Here is a 20,830-nt window from a genome sequence, read left to right as displayed (position 1 = left end):
CACTAATTGTTATTTAGACAGCATGATCAAATATATTCAATGATATCATTAAAGTTCTTTGTAAAAAAGAGTTGTAAGTACACCCACGTCTACATATATATATATATATATATAAATATATACAATTTAAGAAAAAATAATTATGAAACAACTTGCTTGGAAGTGATATTCCATTTCTAATGATGATCATGTTGATTGGAAAAATGAAATTGATCCAAATATTCATTTGTTGTTGTTGTTTAAATAAATAAATAAACATTATGCTGTGAATATCTTTCGTAGAACTTTGCCAGTTTATTGTCGACTATTTTGGTTGGAAAAATGTCAAATAACCGACATCTACAAAGTATTGAACAACATAGCAAAGCAGTGGAATATTCGACCGGTTGCAATTGCGGTCAACAACAATAACAAAGACTGCATGCAATTCGTGAACACGTTGTTTACCGGTTCAACCAACCAACCAATGTTCAAAAATCAGTTTACAAAAAATGAAAATTTTTCATCACTCTACACTACTATCTGTCCAATGAATCACTGCTCTGAACAAAAATTTCAAATATTTCAAAAATTCATAAATGACCAAATTAACTTACAAACTATGCAAATAAAAGAACAACAACAACAACAAAAATAAATGTTTTTTTTCCTTTTTCTTTCATCTCTTTCAAAATATATTCAATAATGAAAAATTAATAATTATACATGCATGCATGCATATATATTTTTTGTTTCAATTAGTGAAATTGATATTCTATTTTTAATTGAAAATAAAATTGTATACCGCGATGCATAAAAACACAACTAAAAAACATCAATCTGAATATGAAGAGTGACAAAATAATGTTGAAATTAATATAAGAACATTGTCAAGTAAAAGTAAGATTTGTCGAGTTTGTTTACAGACTCGCCCATCAGTGAGTGATATGCATAAATAATTATTTATTATTACTAGTTTATAACTTGTTTGATCAGTCAATGATCGAGTGAATAATTTTCTTCACTATTGAAATCTGCAGTGCCTGAAAAACTAATTTCATTCATCGAAATCGAAAACTAAATTCATTCATTAACATTGAAATTGTTCAAACTCAACAATTCCATTCATGTCCATTCGACAATTCAGAAACACTATTTCAAGCGTAAAATAGTTTCTCACAATTCAAAAATTAACAATTCATACATTCATTTTTCAGTATTTGTTCTTTTCAAATAATAACGTGAAAAATATTTTTTCTTTCTTCAAACTTTGCATTATAATTGAAAAATGTAAAAAAAATTACAAAAAATAAGATTTTATTAAAAAATATATGAGAATCAAAATGGAATATTTTTCTGTTTTTCAAAGATTAATAAATGAAGAAAAATTTATTCAAAACAATTTTTGTATTCAACAAATAAAAAAGATAAGAAAGTTCAAATGCAATTCTGTAAATTATTACCAGATAACAATTCAAAATTACACATTGTGAAAATGAATTGAATCGAATTGAACTCCATATATATATATATGTATTAAACTATTAAATTTATTTATTTAAATAAAACTCTGAAAAAAACAAGCATTTCATCTTTTCAACTGTCATCCCATTTGCTTTTTGAACTGAAATGAATTACAGTGTTTAAATTTTACAGTAATCAATTGTAACAATTTGATCAAACAGTTACATTTTGTAAAATTTTCCATAAAAATAAATTTCATTATTAGACCAACAGCATTTTTGTAGACTTGTTCCAAAAGCAACAAGCGTAATGGAAGCAAAAAAAGCAAAAATCATTGTATATGACAATTAAAATTCAAATGTGCAACAGACGTAACAGAAATGAAAATGATTTATTATCATTATTATTTCAGAAAAATATTATTCTCCAATAATAAAATGAATATAAAACATATTGAACAAAAATCAGAATATTCACACGAAAAGCAAAAAAAAGAAATTAACAGAACTTAAAATTAAAAAAAATTATTTGCGAATTGTTTAATTATTTCTAAATAGTTATATTGATTGTAGTTCATTGTCGTATGTAAATATCAATAAAACATGTTATTCTTTTAAATTATAATTATTTATTCTATTATAATTAAAAAATTGTTCATCTATAAGTCTAAAAAGACGCATAATTTGAAAATTTCTTCCATCAAATTTTCATCAAAGGTTTGAAGTGAATGTTTGTAGCGAACTGTAGTGAATTTTAATAATAATAAAAACAGAGTTGATAATTTATAATTCACTTCAAATGTTGACATTCAATATTCAAATCTAATGGCATAATTGTTATTTCAAAAAATTAAATGCAAGAAAATATTTTTTTTGTTATGTTTCATGAGAAGAAAAGTTTATTTTCAGGTAATAATTCAAACATTACAAGACTTATGACATCATATAATAATTGCAGTTTATGTATTTTTTAATCAAATTTCCAACAAATCAAAGTTTGCATTTATTAAAAAAAATCAATAATGTATTATATACAAAAAGTTAAAAATAATAATTATTTTTAAAAATTGCACTAATTTTTAATTTACATTCACATTACAATAAATGTAGGCTTTAGAAATAAACTTTGAAGCTTGAAATGTAATCATATTGTTGAAAAATGCTCAGTTGAAATCTGCAAATTATAATTGAACTGTTCATTTATTGAAATCAAATTCATTAAGGATCAAACGGATCGTGCATCATTCTTTTCTGAATCTTGGTTGGTAATTATTTGATATTTATCTTTCATTAACAATTCAATTAACATTTAAGACAAATGAAAGTACTTTCAATGTATATTGATCAAGTTTGTAAAAAATTAATATAGACTATTAAAAAGAAATCAATAACACGCACAAATATATACGAACAAAATTAATGGATTCAATTCATAAAATACATTGATAATTAAAAATTGCAACAAAATTTACGCATCAACATTGAAACATCTTTTGACAGGTAACTATTGCAAAATTCATTTATTTTTTTTTTGCAAAATAAAAAGTCCATATACTGGAACACACGAAATTTACAATATACTTCTACAACTGTAAAACAAAAAAAAATCATACAGTTGCATTATTGTATGGTAAGATGGAAATTATATTTTAATACTTTTTTACAAATGTCATCATTATTATTTATCAAAAATAAAAACATTTGTGTATAATAAATCAGCCGTAAAGTATAGAAAAATGTCAAAAAATGCAATAAGCTGAATAAATTAAGCAACTAATTTCATTATTTTTATTTTTCCTTGATTTGTCTTGAAATCTGTGTAAATTATTGTTCAAATTGAATAAAACGCATTATTGATTATTTATATGGCATTTATTGCATTGGAAAAATATAATGCTGGAAAGAAATTGAATTCACTATTTACATTGCATTAAATTTTTTTTTGTTTATATAGAAAACAATTCACAAAATTATTGATCGACAAAAAGACACTTCCTAGACAGAAAAAGCATTAACTTAAATTCTGATTTCATTTGAAAATAACAAAACATGTTTAATGATATTTTTCCAAAAAAGAAATTACAATCATGATTTATTTTTAAAATTTCAAATACTTGAACAACATTTATTACAATTTTTTTTCATTATAACAAAAGTAACCGTTAATTTGTTCCCTTTTATAGATGCTTATTTATAAATGTATAAATGTGCAAGTGCACATCTGTCCTCAGTGAACTTTGTTAAGTTTGATTGAATGCAATTCAAAATTTATGCAAATGTTACCAATTTTTACTTTTTCATTTACAATGTATACAAAGGAAAAAATTTCCAACTAAAAACTAAACTTATCACTAATAAAATAATTTAATTTTGTAAATATTAAAAATTTGGAACATTTATTTTTCGTTTGATAAATTTCAACAAAAGCTTTTCATCATTTCTTCTTTTAATTTTTTAAAAACGTTTACATATTTTGATAAGGGCATTTTTCAAGCAAAAAATTGAATCCAAACATTTCATAACCATACGTCACTGAATTCAATTCAACATTCAACAGTGCAATTTTTCATTATTCATTTCATCGTATCGACAAAAAAATACAAATAATATATGCGAATTTATATCGAAAAATATAATTTTACAGTAGAATCAATTGTTTACTTATTTTTTTTTCAAAATTAACTGACAACATTACGAAATAATATACCATTTAAAAACTTCTCATAAAATAGACTATTTTTGAGACAGTTGTAAAATTTACAAACAAACGTATGAAAAAAATAATTTTTTATAATTTAAATAGAGCATCTATGAGTAATAATAAGTGATAATAACATTTTCACAAAATGGGTAAAGTGATACCATTATTTCATTCAAATTCTAGTTCAAGTGAGAATGTTGAAGAAATTTTTTTTATAAAAAGAAAACGTTTTTTCAAACTTCACGAAATCTATTTCGCATTTGTTTATTGAAATTTACTTTTGAAAAAAATTACGGAATTACGGAATGCTTGCCTTCATTATCGACAATTCTAATATTTCAGAAAGAAAAATGATTTTGTTTTTTTTCCAAGTGTTTTTTTAAATCAATCAAATTCATACAAATTTGTTTGCAAGATATTTAAAATTTTCAATATAAAAGAAATGGAATAAAAATTATTTCAGATCACCAAAATAATTTACAAAAAAAATTGACAGTTCATTGCTTTAGGAAACATTTGATTTTATTAAAAGTAGAAAAAAAGAAATTGATGAAACAATGCAAATAAACGATACGCAATCTTTGGTAAAGTTACTGTGAGAATTTAAAATCATTCTCCCCCCTCTCCCCAAGAAAAAATATAAAAAACATGCAGAGAATGAAAGTAACGCCATTTACTTTTTATACGCATCGATATCAGAAATAATATTAATTTCATTTTTACAGTAATCTCCATTTTACTTTATTTTTCAAAAAAATCTTATTGTAAATAAATAAAATATTCACGTTTAATAATGAGACAATGGAGAGAAATCAGTCTATGGAAAATTGAATGAATATTTTCTCTTCGTGAATAAGCAAATGCGAAATTGACTTACGTAATTATCAGCTTCGCATTACGTATCTTTTCCCAAAGTGGTCGAAGAATTAGTATCAGCTTTCTCACTGGCGCTGAAAATGCATTTTCCACAAAGAATCCAAAATCTATTCGAAGGAAGAAAAATTAGATAATTTTCAATTTTTATGGTTTTATTTTTCTTTTTTTTTAAAATATTACAATTAAACAAATGATCAAAAAGAAAATTTTCAAACTTAAAGCATTCATAAAATAAAATTAAAAATAAATAAATAAATATCAGTCAATAAAATTGCTTTGCTATTGATCAGCATAAATTGCTGCAACATCGTTTAAAGATTCTATTCTTAATTTTTTCCCCATCTCAATTCAAGTTATTAATATTCATTTCATTTGTCTGCACGATATAAAATTATCGATCAGTTACAATGCATTTGAGTTGAATCAAATATTCCATCCACCCGTCTATCCATTAATTGGAAATGAAAATTACAAATAGTTAATAAATAAAAATTATTTTTTCTTTAAATCATTCTTTTTCATGCATGTAATTGTTGTTCTGCTTGTCAATTATCATACGAAAGTGTTGACCAATCAAAATTTCGAAATAAATAAATAGTAAACAATTTAAATAAATAAATAAATAAATAAAAAATTGAAAAGCACATACTTCGACCATAATTGTGCTGCTTGAAATGTTGTTGATGGGACAACTGAGTGTTTGACAACCGACTGTCAATGTACAACAGCGTTGAAAGAGAGACTTGAAAAATCAGTGTAACGCCAACATGCCTCTCCGTCAAAACTGAAAAAGCAAACATTGCTGCAAACGCCCACGCACTATGACCAAACATAATCCAGACGTCGTCGTAGCGCTGTAGACTGTAGATCAAGCAAAAAAAAAACACATTAAAATTTAAATTTAAATTTAAAAAAATACTCTCATGCCGGAGAAACAACTTGTGACGTTTTGTTGTTTATTGATCGTTTGTTTCCATTCCACCATCATCGTTGTTAATAATACCCAATAGCAACCCAACAATACAGTGCTAACTAACTTATTTTCTTGACTTGTGAGTTAATTTTAAAATATAAACAACAATAATTCATTTATTCATATTTTGTTTAAAGGTATAAATATTTTAAAAAAGCAATTTTTAAACGTTTTTTGTTGAAAACATCAAATTTATAATAATTATTATAATGAAAAAGAGTACTCAATAGAAATTGAAAACTAGTCAGCGCACCTTTTCGATAAAAATGACACAAAACTGGTCAATTGAAATTAATGTCCACTTATTTATTAATACACACCTTAAAACATGCATTAATTAATTCAAAAAAAACATTATTATCGATTTATTAATTAAATAATTCTTATTTAACTCTTGTTCATGTATTTTTTTACTGTACGATACACAAATAAAAACAATCAACGAATTGATCAATTTAATAACAAAAGCTCATATGCAACAACAACAACAATAATAATAGGAAGTTTACTTTGTTAAATTTTTACATAAAAAAACATAAAGAAGTTTATTATATCTTTTTTAATTTTTTGTATGAATTCTTCATAACAATAAATCAATCATTAAAGGAAACAAAAATGAATATACCATTTCAAGTTAACCATTGAATATAATACAACCTGTTCCACAGAACTGCTAAAGTTATCATTTCAAGCAAGGCCATTCGTCGTATGTCATTTTCTAATTTATCATTAAATTTCATTAAAGATTAATGTTTAAAAATGAGGACGACTGTTTGACTTTGGGTTTAATTTCCATTTATGCACAACGATGATGATCTTTCACAATTTGTCATACTTGTGATCACTAAAGCAACATAATGAGCATATGAGACATTCGAAAATGTGCAGCTGTTTGCTTTGCAACTGAATGACCATAAATAAAAGCACCTGTTATTGTTCATTAGCACATTAGAATGAAATTCTTCAAACTTGTCTCATGTGATAAACAAAAAGAACCATACAACAAACGTATTTTATATTTAAAAATAATTACAAAATTTAATTAACAAAATATAAAAAAATAAATTATTTTGACGATAAAAATAAAATCAAGTTCAAAAATGCATATTTTTCGCTTTGTATTGACATTAGATATAATTTTTTTTAATATAAACAATTTTTTTGTCCAATCGCCTTAAATAACCAAGGTTTGCATTGCAAAAATTAACTCAGATACTTTAAAATATATTTTAAAAATTTTAAGATTTTTATTTATTGTGCGCATTTTTTTTGGTGAAACCAAAGAAAAGTGAAACTTGGTTTGAATGCGACTTGTGCTTGATTATTACAAATTACTATTACAGTACTCAGTGATGAAAGCTATGTGGACTGTGGATTGACTTGCTTGTTGTGTATTTTTTATTTTCTAATTTTTTATAATTTATTTTCCTTATATAATTGCCATTGTTAGCGTTTGTCAAATAAACTTGCTAAATCATTTTCGCTAGTGATATGTTCATAATGTTATTTATTATTTCGTATTGATTTAATTACAACTATTTCGCAATGATATTCATTTAATAATTATGGAAAAAATGATTAAACAGGGTTATTGAAAATTATTTACATTTTCATTTAGAGGTGTTTAATGCATTTCTTTTATTTAAATCGTTATTCGACTTTTTTTTGTTTTTGGTTTTTTTTACTAATGTAGTCTTGGTGTTCGTCTTCGACGGAAATTGGTTTGTAATATTGAATTCTTTTGCTGCACTGTCTAGCTGTTTTGTTTGTTATATCTGATTTCAATTCTAGTTTTGCTTTTCTATTATGTCTGAGTTAATTCAAAGACAATTTAATTGATTTCTCGTTCAATATTGCTTTAGTTTCCCGCTTTTATGCGTCATAACTTGCACTTACTGTTAACATTTTCTTTAAAGTTTTTCCACTTTTAAACGTAAGCTATTTTGTCATATTTGAAGAGTTTGAAGATAATGATTTGTTGGACTGAAGGATTGGATGCAGTGAAATTTTTTTTAGTTCCACGTGAAAACATTTTATTATTTTAGTACAACTTTAAGCAACAGATCATGGCTGAATTGATTCCAGAAGAAAAAATCATTGGTGAAGATTACAAAGTGTGGAAAAGAAATACACCGTTTTTGTACGATTTGGTATGCTTATTCATTTTGATGGAAATTTCAACGATTTAGAAAAGACTTTCATTTGGCAGATACAATTTAAAAGTGACATTAAAATGTTTTCTAGAAATAATTATTTTAGCAATTTATCTCGTATGATAATTATTCAGTTTTATATATTATTTAATATTTATATTGTATGCTCTAAATTCATCATTTTCTCATGCAAAAAATTTAACGTTGATACTTTGCATATTAAATGTAAATATGCTCTGTTGTTGCTGAAGCTTTTGTTTAGTTGATTAGTCATGCTCTTGAATGGCCAAGTTTGACTGTGCAGTGGCTTCCGAATGCTGAAAAGTTAGTTTTTATTTTCATGGTATCAGATTTTATTATTACATTTGATTGTTTTGTTTTAGCACCGCAGATGGAGAATTCAAAGTTCATCGAATGATTTTGGGAACGCATACATCAGATGAGCAAAATCATTTGTTAATAGCGGCAGTGAAACTTCCAGCTCGAGATGCTACATATGAAGAATTAGCAAGTGGAAATCAGAAAGCAGAATTCGGTACATTCAGTTCAATTGTGGGGAAGTTTGATGTGGAAATGCGCATAAATCACGCTGGGGAAGTTAATCGAGCTCGTTTTATGCCTCAAAATCAGTCAGTTATTGCTACTAAAACTCCAAGTGCAGAAGTTTTTGTCTTTGATACAACAAAACATCCACTGAAACCTGGTGAGCAAAATGTTTGCTGCTGTTTAATTTTAAATGAAAAAAATGATAATTCATTATTTTTACTTGTAAATTATGTAAATTACTCGCATTGTTTAATTTATTCTTATCTATTTATTTATCTTGTAAAACTTGTTGAAAATACTTTCAGTCGCATAAATGGGATATTTAATTTCACTTTATTGAAACTTACAGATGGAACTGAATGTCGACCGCAGTTGCGTTTGAGAGGACATCAGAAAGAGGGCTACGGTCTTTCATGGAATCCAAATCGAAGCGGTTACTTACTTTCTGCATCCGATGATCACACAGTTTGTTTGTGGGATGTCAATGCACCACCGACAGACCGCAATTATCTGCAGGCAATGAACACGTTCAGGGGTCACTCGACTGTCGTTGAGGATGTTGCTTGGCATTTGATGAGAGACACTTTATTTGGCTCTGTTGGCGACGATCAAAAATTGTTGATGTAAAGCAACTTTTATTATTGAATTATCATTTTATTATCAATGTTTGTTTGTAAAAGATGGGATGTACGTGCTAATGGTGGTCAACGACCGGCGCATGTAGTGGATGCACATTCGGCAGAGGTGAATTGTTTGTCATTCAATCCTTTCAGTGAATACATATTGGCTACCGGTTCTGCCGATAAGGTAATTTTTCATTTTTTAAATAAAGAATACCAATAATTGTACATTTTGAAAATTCAATCAAACTGAATTTCAAATAACTTCACATTGTAATTTTTAGACAGTGGCTTTGTGGGATTTACGCAATGCCAAGCTGAAGTTGCACTCTTTTGAATCGCATAAAGACGAAATTTTTCAAGTAGATTATTAAAAGAAAAAGAAAAAGATACTGAGATGATATTAACATTGAATATAATTTTTATGCAGGTTCAATGGTCTCCTCATAATGAAACAATCTTAGCATCGAGTGGTACGGATCGTCGTTTGCATGTTTGGGATTTGAGGTTTGTTTATAATGACATTATGAATGTAGGCGTTTTGTAAATTTAAACATAAATTTACAGCAAAATTGGAGAAGAGCAGACTGTTGAAGATGCTGCCGACGGACCTCCCGAATTAATGGTAATCTTAATTTATAATTTTGTTTCAGAAAAATTTGTTTTATTTTTAAAATAATAACCTAATTTTGCGGCTAGATATATTTGTAGTTTGTGATTTTCGCTTTTTTTCAGTTTGTGCATCGCGGTCATACTGCTAAAATATCCGACTTTGCTTGGAATCCAGAGACACCTTGGGTTGTATGCTCAGTTTCGGAAGATAACATCATGCAAATTTGGCAGATGGTATTCTTATTTACATTGCAATATATGTTGCTTATTTAACATTATTTTTTGTATTATGAACTGTTGTAGGCTGAAAACATTTACAATGAGGAAGTGCCACCACAAGTGTGAATGGAGACAAGGAAATAAAAGAAGTAAAAGAAATTTATGTAATTCGTGCATTAGTATCAGTTTTTTAATAGTTGACAGATTTCTTTTCGTTTTAAGAATTCAGTGTATCAACGTTATGAGAATTACATCAATTGTATGTTTTTTCATTTTCTAGTTGCTAGCTGTTCTCATTACCACGCTCTGTATCTATTGAAAACGAACCGTTTTTTTAAAAGCCGTTTCTTTATTATTTTTCAGTGTTTCCTGTTCATCGATACAGCTGATGATGATGAATATATGAATTAAATTATGTTTGACTATAATAATGGAACGCCATGAATGAATTATGTTATTCTTCAAAATATGCACTGTCTTTCTTTGTAACTAATTTCTTTATGACAATAAAAAAATAAAAGGCCGTAAGTTAAGCAACTTTTGGTAATAATTTTCTGAAATATTTTTGTCAAGTTTCATTTATAAATTATAAAGTACGTAATTTAAATTTTAAGTAATTAACATTATTAATATTTATTTGTACTTTAAATAAAAGCAATTTAAGATGAATTCACTTTTATTATTATTTTTGAATAAATACGGATGGACAGCTGAATTTGTTATTATTAATTTATGTAAATTGTTTTGAATTATAATTCTGCTCCACGTTCAACAAATCAGTGATAAGTGTCAATAAATCGTTGTGCCATTTCTTTATCGGATCATTTTCAGCCAACTTCATAATATATTCATGATGATTAATATATAAGTTGAAAAAATCATGAATGCATGATCGTAATCGTATAAGCAATTCAGCATTTCTATAAAAGCATTCAAAATGTTCAACATAATATACAAATAAATATGCCCAAGCAATAAAAAAATAGAAATCATTATTGAAAAGAAAATTATTTTTATTGCAATAATCGCAGAATTTAATCTATTTATAAATTTTTACTGAATATAACTTTTGATTGAATTATAAGGAAGACATGTACAATTATTTAATTATTTAACGAAAAAAATTTTACATTACCTGGCAGATGAAACTTGTAGTTGAAAATGTTTTGCAGGTACGAGTGCAATTACTGTAGCATTATCTGATTGCAAAATCTCAGGAGTGAAGCCAGAAAAAAGAACAGCAATCAATGGGTTTATCATGGACAATCCTTCTACTGCAAAACTTCGTGACTTCTCACTCCAAATCTAAATACAAAAAGACTTCTCAATTATTCAGTTAGTTTTTACGGTTGGTTGGTTACTTTTTTATAATAAATGAACCAATCACTCCACCAATTATCTGATTCTTTTAAGATGTAATTTCCATATCGTCTTGGTCGGACTGGCTTCAGATTACTAAAAGAAAGATAATTTAAACAACTGATTATTAAAAACAATAAATAATTCACCTTTCACAAATAGTCACCGCATCCGGTTCAATTTTACCACGTTTGCTAAGAATTCCATGAATACCTTTAGCAACATTTTGAAAAAGCCCTGCCATTATTACTGCCTGTTGTATTGATTATTAAATAAAAGATTTTCATTAAGAATAATATTACCACTTACTTTAATGATTTCAAAATTATTAGAACTCAAATTTAATGGATGATCCAAAGAAAACAGATCTTTCCATTCGTCTACCAAATTGCTACGAACCATTTCCTCAGCAAATTGTTTGCGTAATTCTGAAATAAATATTATTAATAAATATTTCAAAAATTACACAAAAATACCTAAAATAAAAACAACACTTCTCAATGAAATAAAATTTTTAGAGAAGATGTTGCTTTTCCATTCATCTGTTTCAGAACTGTGCTGCCGCATCAGATCACAACCAAAGCGACTAAGGTTTACGGCACTGCAATGCAAACTGAACGATCGTCCAATCAAATAGTCCAGCAGCTGAATGAAGAAAATGGAAAAATTAAAATTTTCAAATTATAAAACATAAGTAACTTCACCTTAATAATTTGATCTTTATTAGAAAAGCTCAAGTCAAAAAAATTTTCATCTGATTCCAAACACGCCACAATAGATAAAATTGGTTCAGTGCATCTATTAGATACACAAAAAAATAATTTGCAATGATAAAAGTGATAAAATTTCAAAATCAATAATAATAATAATAAGTGAAGAAAGAACAATTTATACTTACCGAAAAATAATAGAATACAAAAGGGCAATTCCTAAAAATGGATGACAACCAAACAGCGCTACATTTTTTCCTAATTCTGTTAAACGGTTTTCTTTATCGAATATTTTCAAATCTTGCAAAAGATGACGAGCAGCATCCACTGGGAAAAAAGCAACAACTAATATTTCAATTGTAAATCTCAAATTAGACTTACATCCTTCTTTTGAAGGGGGATCCAATGCTTCAGATAGCACTTGAAATGGGTCAGAATTTTTGAACAGACTCTTAAATCAAAATAAATTAATGAATCATTAGAATAGAAAAGAAAAAATTCATACGATATACTTTTGTCATTAAAGCAAGCCGTTCTAATGGTGCTGCTTGTATAGTAGGTACATCATATTCAGCTGAAATAATATATAATTCAAAAGTCAAAACAACAACAACAATAATAATAATAATAATAACATATTTCTTACGCATATTTTTGTATACTTCTTTAGAAAATAAATGATAGCATTCCCCTTCCATTTGACGACCTGCCCGACCTTTACGTTGAATTTGTGAAGATTTACTCGCCCAACTTTGATGATGACTTAACCACTGAAATTTATCAATTAAACAATTATGCGCATATGATCTGCTTGAAATATAAAATAGAATGAATGAAAAATACATTTTTAGAAGCAATTAATCTTCCAATTTTTCTTGTGCCAGTATTAACAACATATCTTATGTTATCAATAGTCAAAGAAGTTTCGGCGATGTTTGTAGCAAGGACTATTTTCCGTTTTCCACATGACATCCTACAAAATTAAACATTTCTATTATTAAACATAAACAATATTTTTTGTTAAAATAAAAAACTTGACGGCTCAAAAATTCGTTTTTGCTCAGATATTGGCAGTGAAGAATGACATGGAAGTACAACCATTTGTTCTTCTGAACACTTCCTTGCATCCAAGTGTCCACTGACACGGCATATATCATTCCATGAAGGCAGAAAACACAACACATCTCCATTCTAAAAAAAATAAATAAATACTTCATTCGGATAATTAAAATTATTAAAACTATTCGATCGCACTGGTCGATTTTTATGTATCCAGCACAAAAGTTCGGCAACTAAATTTGCGTCTGTTTCATAATCATGATCAACAATTTCTTCTTCTGAAGGCATTTCACGTCCAAGAAATCGATAAACATCATCCAAAAAATATTCCGCAACGTCAAATATTCTTCCTGCAGCTGAGAGAACAGGGCAACTAAAATAGAATATTTTTTGTTTGTAAAATAAATTTCTGAATAAAAAATAAATCAAACACAAAAAATGCACTTCTACTTGTTGAAATATGATGAAAATTTATACGGATTTATGCTGGCACTCATCAAAATCAGTTTCAATTTTGGAAGAATTACAAGCTTTCGTTTCAAGAAAACAAGCATAAGATCTGTTAAAACATCTCTTTCATGAACTTCATCAATAATTACATGAGATATGTCTAAATAAAATTATAATTTATTTAAATATTTTCCCAAACAATGTTTACTTTCAATTTGTTCTGCAAACATAGCTGATCGTAAAAATGTTCCTGGAGTGAGAAAAAGGATGCTGCCTTTATTTCGAGGAATGCAGGAATTTAAACGTACATTGAATCCCACAGTTTCTCCAACTGCTTCTTGCCGTTCTGCTGCTAAACGATTAGCCATTGCTATTGCACTAATTCTACGAGGCTGTAATTATTTAATTAATTAATTGATGAAATTATTTATATAATTGAGTAATAACAATAATAATTATCTTAAATAAAAGAATACTTGAGTAACGATAATATTACATTCGGCTCCACGAAATTTTGTCACATAATCATCAAAAATGAATTGTGGAATTTGAGTCGTTTTACCACAACCAGTATCACCAGCAATTATTACCACTTGGTGATGTTCCAGAGTAGATAATAGCTCATCCCTAGAAACAGTCAGTATTAAATTATTATCATTAAATCAATCATACAATGCATATTGTGAAAATGCTAAAACAGAACAATAATGAAAATAAATGAATAAAATTAAATCAATCCAATTTAAATACTTTATAACAAAAATTGGAAGCTGTTGACGAAAACTTCGTAAATTTATTACAGCTGGATCAAAACTATTTCGCAAACGTTGGGCAGACGTGTACAAGCTGTGATTTCTTTTCAGAATCATATCCAATTCCAAACATTCATCAACTGAACCATCTTCATCTTCTTCTTCATTTAAATTAACAGAACAACCATTTGAATTAATCAATTTATCCACTGCCTGTTTGATTCGCAATCTTTGCACAGATTGCATAAAGTCTTTTGAAAATAACTAAACCAATACTTTTTTAAACACAATTTATACAAATTTATGCAAAATGCTCACATGAAATTCTTTTACAAGACAATCAATTCTGCGAAATAATGATTCCGAAATATCAATGAACGTTGGTAAGCGTTGATTTCTTTTGAATTCCATTATTTCTTGTTTTGAATGAAAAATAACATTAAAATTGTCGTCCACATATTTCGCCTACAAATAAAAAGCAACAAAAACAGCCGGAAAAATTTTTTAAATCCTGCATTTTACTTCTTTTAATTGCAAAAGAAATTCCCAATATGCCACAGCAACTGCATGTTTACGAGTATTTCGACTAATAACAGTAGAAAAAACAAGTGGAACTTCAGCGGTGAGTGATACCGTTATTTTACCATCTGAAATTATTAAGTGCTCACTACATGTCAAATTATAATATTAAAATTATTATTATAAAGACTGTGCACCTGATTGAGAAATACTTTCTAAAGGAAGTTTGTCAAAGCCTCTTGCTTGATAAAATTCATGTACCACTGATTTTGGATGACGACCCAGTTGACTCCATTTCTGAGATTCGAGAAGTTCATCAGCTTTTATCTTCTCTGGTGTTATTGATTTCTTTCTTGAAGGAAAATGATCATACTTCTAAAATGAAAAAATTCTTCGCTAATAAAAACTTATTTTCATATTAATATGGCTATAAATATTGTAAAGAGTGGAATAATATGCTTGAATCAGTTTAAAAAATGTATTTACCTCTGATAGAAATTTACAAGCTGAATAAGCAGCCCATGATTCCGCTTCGGATTTACTTTTTGAATCAACACATGAATTGAAAGTAAGCAAATTATCTGACTCTGGTAATAAAAACGATATGCGACAATGCCAGATTGCTTCGCGTGAGAGCCCTTAACATTCGCACTTATTCAATGAATGCCATACGCTAAACTTACAAACCTGTTCTTTCAGTCACGATTGAAGGCATTTTCCAGCGCATGGCTTGAAAAAAACCCAGTAAAGTACCTTTTGGATTTTTTGCAAAAGTTGCTTCTACTCCACATCGTTCAAGCGTCGATTTTACAGAACATTTAATAGAACTCATTTTTGATATATTACTTTTACCTAACATTTTGTGAAACATTAAAGATTTGTTTAAATTTGTAACGACAGCGCAATACATTTTCAACTGTTATAATTTTATTTGAAATTATTTCATTTTCAAAATTACAGTAAATTTACAGTAAACCTACTTGAGCAACATTTTATTTTTGAAAAATAAAAAACGAAGTAAATTAATAAATACGAATATGTAATGATTTTAAAATGAATATTCGAACTCTGCTAAAATAATATTTATGCAAACAATTGTTACTTATACATGAATTATACATGGATTACTGTAATTAAAATGCTTGCATTTTGGTGGTGCATAACGTTCGACTGAAATAACTATTTAGCAGTTTCACTTTCTACAGTAACGATTGTAAATTACTTGAGTTTTATTTTATAAATAAGCTATCTATTGTTTATGTATATGTATATATTTTCTTTATTTATTTATGCTATTTTCACAGTGAACAAATTTGAAACTCAGTTTTATATAATTTGCATTAGTATGTTTTAGTGAAGGATGGATTCAAGCATGCTGTTAGATTTGCTTCATCGTGTAGATCAGTTTTCAAGAGGAATTGAAAAGAGTGATAAATTGAACGTTGAAACGACGTTATTATCGAATGTACAAGCTGCTTTTGAAAAGGGTGAACAGTTATATCGTGAATCATTAATGAAGCGTGATACGGATGGATCGAAAGCTAGGACTTTGTTGCTTCTTGAAGCAGATGGTTCAAACGTTCCAGATCCTCCAAAGTTAATTCTTACTTCGGATGCCAGTTTATCAGTTAAGGAGAAAACTAACCGTGTATTTGATTTAAATAATACGTTGAAAAGTGAACGACTGCGTTTATTTCATCAGCCAGTTGAAGAATTTTTATCAAAAATAGCTGATGAAAATGAAACTTCTCATTTTACTTATGCAACAAATTTGTGGAATGAATTTAAAGGAAATTGTTGCAGTACTGTTTCACCGAAGTATTTTGAATCGAGTAAAAAGTCTGCTGGATTGCTGTACAGCGGTAAAGAACTTTTAAATACAAATGCTGATTTGGCATTAGCATATGGTAAGGCGGTTTCTGCTGCAGTCGATTCTCTCCTTTGTGAGAATAAAGTGAATATGTTAGACATTTTCCGTAAAGTTGACCACCATCACGATTCAACTGAAATTTGGAAGTATGTGTCACTTATAGTGGAAAATGTTCCCCGCAAATATGTTAAAAATAAAACATCATCGTCATATCGAGTGGCTTTTGCTAAAGCTATTTTGAGACATTTGGAAGGTCAGTTTCTGCAACATATGAAAAAAGTGGTTCGTGAAAGACCTGAAGTTGGAAAACTATCTGTGAAGCATTCCGTATATGATTTAGTGCATGCATATTTGAATGTAGCAATGACCATACCTTATCCTGGTTTTGAGGATAATTTGCAAAATCAACATCCGACTTGGGCAGTGATTTATACTTGCTTACGAGCAGGAAATGTCAAAGCTGCAAGGAAAGCAGCTAAACAAGCAGCGCAGCCTTTGAAGTATATATATGATTTACTGTGTGAAAATAGCTGTGAATTTTTGGATTGTTTGAGTCACAAGGATGAAATGAAAATGAGATTGATGTACCAACAATCGGTTAACCAAAGTAAAGATGAATACAAACGGGCCGTATTTTGTGCAATGGCTTTATGTGATCAAAACAACGATCATTCTTATGTATGCACTCGCTTTGAAGATTGGTTATGGATGAAACTTCGTCAAACAGTCATGAATGAAAATTCTATAAAATCGCCCAAATCACCCACAAATATGCTCACGTTGGATATACTCCAGAAAGAAATTTCTTTAAAATATGGTGAAGCATATTTTGCAAATGAAAATTCACCGTTGCTTTATTGGAGTGCATTATGGCTTACTGGGCAATTTGAAGCTGCACTGAATTACATGTTCAATCGCAGCAATGTTTTAAGAATTCATGCTGTTCATATTGCATTATTGATGAATGTTTATAATTTTTTAAAAACGTCTCCCAATGTGACTGATTCATTGTTCAGTTCAGAAAATGAACAAGATGAAATTAATTTAGTTCGAATGGTTTCGCAGTATTGTACTGGGATGCAGCTTTCTAATCCTAAACAAGCGATTGATTATTTTTACTTTTTGAGAGAATTTAAAAATTCAGATGGTGAAGATATGTTTAGCGTTCTGCTAACTGAAGTAATTAGCGAAACGCAAGAATTTCAAATGCTTTTCGACGATGGAATTTGTACAAATGGTCTAGTGAAAAAGTTTAAATGTGGTAAAGGAGTATTGAAAAATCTTGCTGAACTTGCAGAATCACAAAATTACACAGAATTTGCTTTCCAATTATACGATTTGGCTAATGATTATCAAAAAGCTGTGGATATTATGATTGATTTGCTTAGTTCAGCGGCTGCTAAACGAATGTCCGAAGTGTTCTCTCGCGACTGGTTGATTTCATTGGCTGTTAAATTTTTGGAAAGGTAAATAATGATTTTTTTCTGTTTTCTTTACATTTATATTCATATAATTTTTATTTGTAGGGATTTCAAAGACATCCTTCCTACCGTTTCAGAAAGATCACTGGCCATTTTCAAAATGGCGCTGACAGTTAATCAATTTTATCAAGCGTGTTCAGCTTCCAATGTTGATAAAGCTATTGAAGTAATGTAATGTTTATGAGTTTAAAAAACACAATAATAAGAACAGTATAAATATTATTTTAGAGCATTCGATTATGCGGTATTATTCCACTTGAAAGGGATGCTGTTGATATAGCATTGAAAAATTTTCAAACTACACCTGAGCAGGTGATTTTGCTTGTTTATTATTAAATTAAATTAAATTAAATTAAAATTAAATTATCCTTTTCTCTTTTAGATACGGCAGCTGGTTCCAAATGTTCTTCATACTTTCATGCAAATGCTTCTGAAGGCATGTGAAAATGAGGAGAATTTAAGATTAAAGTCTTTCATTTCTAAAAAAGAGATAGTAATTTTTTCTATTTTTAATTTTAAGCTAATTCCAAATCAATTTAATTTAATTTGGTACATTTTAGTCAGAAATGGCTAAAGCAGTGGCAGAATTTTCCAGCTTGGTACCAATGCAATTATCCACTCAGATTGTTAAAGACCTAGTTCGGACAGAATTTTGCATTCAGCAGCGTATTAAACTGTGATTTCAATCTATGAATAACAAAGATTCTTCAGCTCTGATATTTGTTTGATAAAAACTTTTTAACGTAATTGTGAAATTACGAATCCATTAAATATTTTGTATGGCAAAAAATAATTTTTATACAGTTATTTGTTCAGAATTCTAACAACATAAGCATTGGTAATTCTTTTTAATTACTCAAAGATAAAGAAAATGTATGTTGTCCGTATGAGTGTAAAAAATAAGAAAAAATTTTAAGATTTTATTGTGTTGATCAAATGCAACTCTAATTTGCTGTGTTACAGAATAAAGCAAAAATAAAATTTAGAAATGGAGATTTTATATATTTTTCTTTAAAAGTTTTATGGCTAAAGCAGCAGCAAAAGTAATCGTTTAAACATCTCAATACTATTGAAATATGAGAATACTGCATAAATGATAACTAAAAATTGCGCGTATTAATGACTTAAAATAAAAAATTTATATCTGTCAATTATTTTATAATTTCATGTAAACTTTCAGAATTTATTTTACAAATAGTATGTAACAATAATTTTTATGTAACCTGAAAACTATTATTAGATACAGTATATTATGATCTTAAATGCTTATTTGGTGCTCGAGTGACCCTTAAATATTTTTTTATTTCTTTTGCACTTTTGCGAATGCTGCTGAATATATTTTTTTTAAAAGGATAATACATTGAAGGTGGTCTTTTTTTCATCGTAGAAGGTTTGATATACTTTTATTCGAAATATAAGTGTTTTGCTTTTATTATATAACAGATTGCACGTCATGCATTTTTCAGCTGAAATTTTCAATTATTGTGAACAAATTAAATGTATTCCGTGATTTTTATGATGAGAGAAATGTTAGACTGTATGCTTTATTAAACTTTATTTTGTTTGTTTGTATATATGTTTATATGAATGTGAAATATGTTGGGCAACTGTTCTTTGAAGTGAATTTTTGATTTGCCTCAGTCACATATTCATAACTGTTTAAGTTTCCAGTTTCACTTGTAAGCTCAATCATGTTACAAGCATGTCTTAATATTGTTAATCTTTTTTTAATAAAACTATTCAAATAGCGTTTTTGATTTTTTAATGTTTTTATTCTTTCAGATTTTCAGATTGCAGTTTGCAATTTCTACTGCTGGTTTTACGGCTTTGGCCTTTTGCTGTCATCACTTGTTTTGCCGTCATTTTGCGTGAAACATATTCGATCAATAGTGTTCAGTGGACGTTATCTGCGTTTTCTCTACCGTGGCTTTGTTATAGGTATTATTGATTGTGGTTTTTGGTTACTGTAGACTATTCCTTTTTTATTTTGCTAAATCCTTATTGCACTTTTTAAAATACTATAAGTAATATTCAATATTTATATTTACATAAAACATTTAATGATTTAAAGTACAGAACATGTAATGCATTATTACTTTGTATTATTTTTTTTAAATTAATATGAAGTATTACTGATGTTTAGTTTTTTATCTATATTTTTGTGTATAAATTTTATTCCATTGTGATTTATTTACTTCTTTGCTATTTGCTAAACAGCATTGACTATACTGTTTACAGTTTAAGTTTCATTATCAGTGATTGATCTGTTATCGTCTGCTTTGATGTACAATTTGTTAGAAGAATTCTCAATGCATTTCTTGCTTTTTCTACCAGCTGTTTCAATTAATGTACTTTATTTTTTTGTAGAATGTCGCCAGCAATTTTGGATACCGAAAGAAAAATTTACATTAACCGTTCACAGCCTATAAAATATTGTTCAAACAAAATTTCGTAAGTATATTAAATTGAACATTTACACGTACAAACA

The 20,830-nt window shown here is 27.9% G+C and overlaps 4 protein-coding genes across 4 annotated transcripts; 2 read left to right on the top strand and 2 right to left on the bottom strand.

Annotated features, from left to right (window-relative positions):
* Positions 1-505: 505 nt before the first annotated feature.
* On the bottom strand, positions 506-6,007 carry Tsp_05181 (conserved hypothetical protein). The gene is made up of 5 exons (XM_003369723.1): positions 5,959-6,007; positions 5,830-5,880; positions 5,669-5,803; positions 5,021-5,093; positions 506-542 (listed from the first exon to the last, which is right to left on the bottom strand). The coding sequence occupies exons 1-5, from the start codon at positions 6,005-6,007 to the stop codon at positions 506-508; spliced, it is 345 nt and encodes a 114-aa protein (XP_003369771.1).
* Positions 6,008-6,945: 938 nt separating this feature from the next.
* Tsp_05180 (histone-binding protein RBBP4) lies at positions 6,946-10,553 on the top strand. Its single transcript, XM_003369722.1, has 14 exons — positions 6,946-7,000; positions 7,236-7,305; positions 7,686-7,713; positions 8,050-8,142; positions 8,408-8,469; positions 8,529-8,848; positions 9,041-9,314; positions 9,372-9,498; positions 9,596-9,673; positions 9,742-9,818; positions 9,879-9,936; positions 10,047-10,157; positions 10,227-10,262; positions 10,506-10,553. Exons 1-14 carry the CDS (start codon positions 6,946-6,948, stop codon positions 10,551-10,553), a joined length of 1,437 nt encoding a protein of 478 aa, XP_003369770.1.
* A 319-nt stretch (positions 10,554-10,872) lies between these two features.
* Tsp_05179 (conserved hypothetical protein) lies at positions 10,873-15,823 on the bottom strand. The gene is made up of 22 exons (XM_003369721.1): positions 15,679-15,823; positions 15,478-15,629; positions 15,204-15,366; positions 14,995-15,119; positions 14,806-14,937; positions 14,471-14,736; positions 14,197-14,347; positions 13,929-14,112; positions 13,721-13,880; positions 13,424-13,643; positions 13,251-13,402; positions 13,055-13,184; positions 12,858-12,981; positions 12,724-12,785; positions 12,400-12,662; positions 12,206-12,299; positions 11,978-12,146; positions 11,811-11,929; positions 11,651-11,754; positions 11,504-11,597; positions 11,278-11,447; positions 10,873-11,062 (listed from the first exon to the last, which is right to left on the bottom strand). The coding sequence occupies exons 1-22, from the start codon at positions 15,821-15,823 to the stop codon at positions 10,873-10,875; spliced, it is 3,369 nt and encodes a 1,122-aa protein (XP_003369769.1).
* Positions 15,824-16,351: 528 nt separating this feature from the next.
* Positions 16,352-20,771, top strand: Tsp_05178 (nucleoporin interacting component family protein). The gene is made up of 8 exons (XM_003369720.1): positions 16,352-18,327; positions 18,388-18,508; positions 18,571-18,654; positions 18,725-18,835; positions 18,903-18,980; positions 19,159-19,180; positions 20,125-20,280; positions 20,710-20,771. The coding sequence occupies exons 1-8, from the start codon at positions 16,352-16,354 to the stop codon at positions 20,769-20,771; spliced, it is 2,610 nt and encodes an 869-aa protein (XP_003369768.1).
* Positions 20,772-20,830: the final 59 nt, after the last annotated feature.

Source organism: Trichinella spiralis (assembly GCF_000181795.1).
Source record: "Trichinella spiralis strain ISS 195 chromosome Unknown Scfld1557, whole genome shotgun sequence".
NCBI lineage: Eukaryota > Metazoa > Nematoda > Enoplea > Trichinellida > Trichinellidae > Trichinella > Trichinella spiralis.
This window is presented reverse-complemented; position numbering and strand designations above follow the sequence as displayed.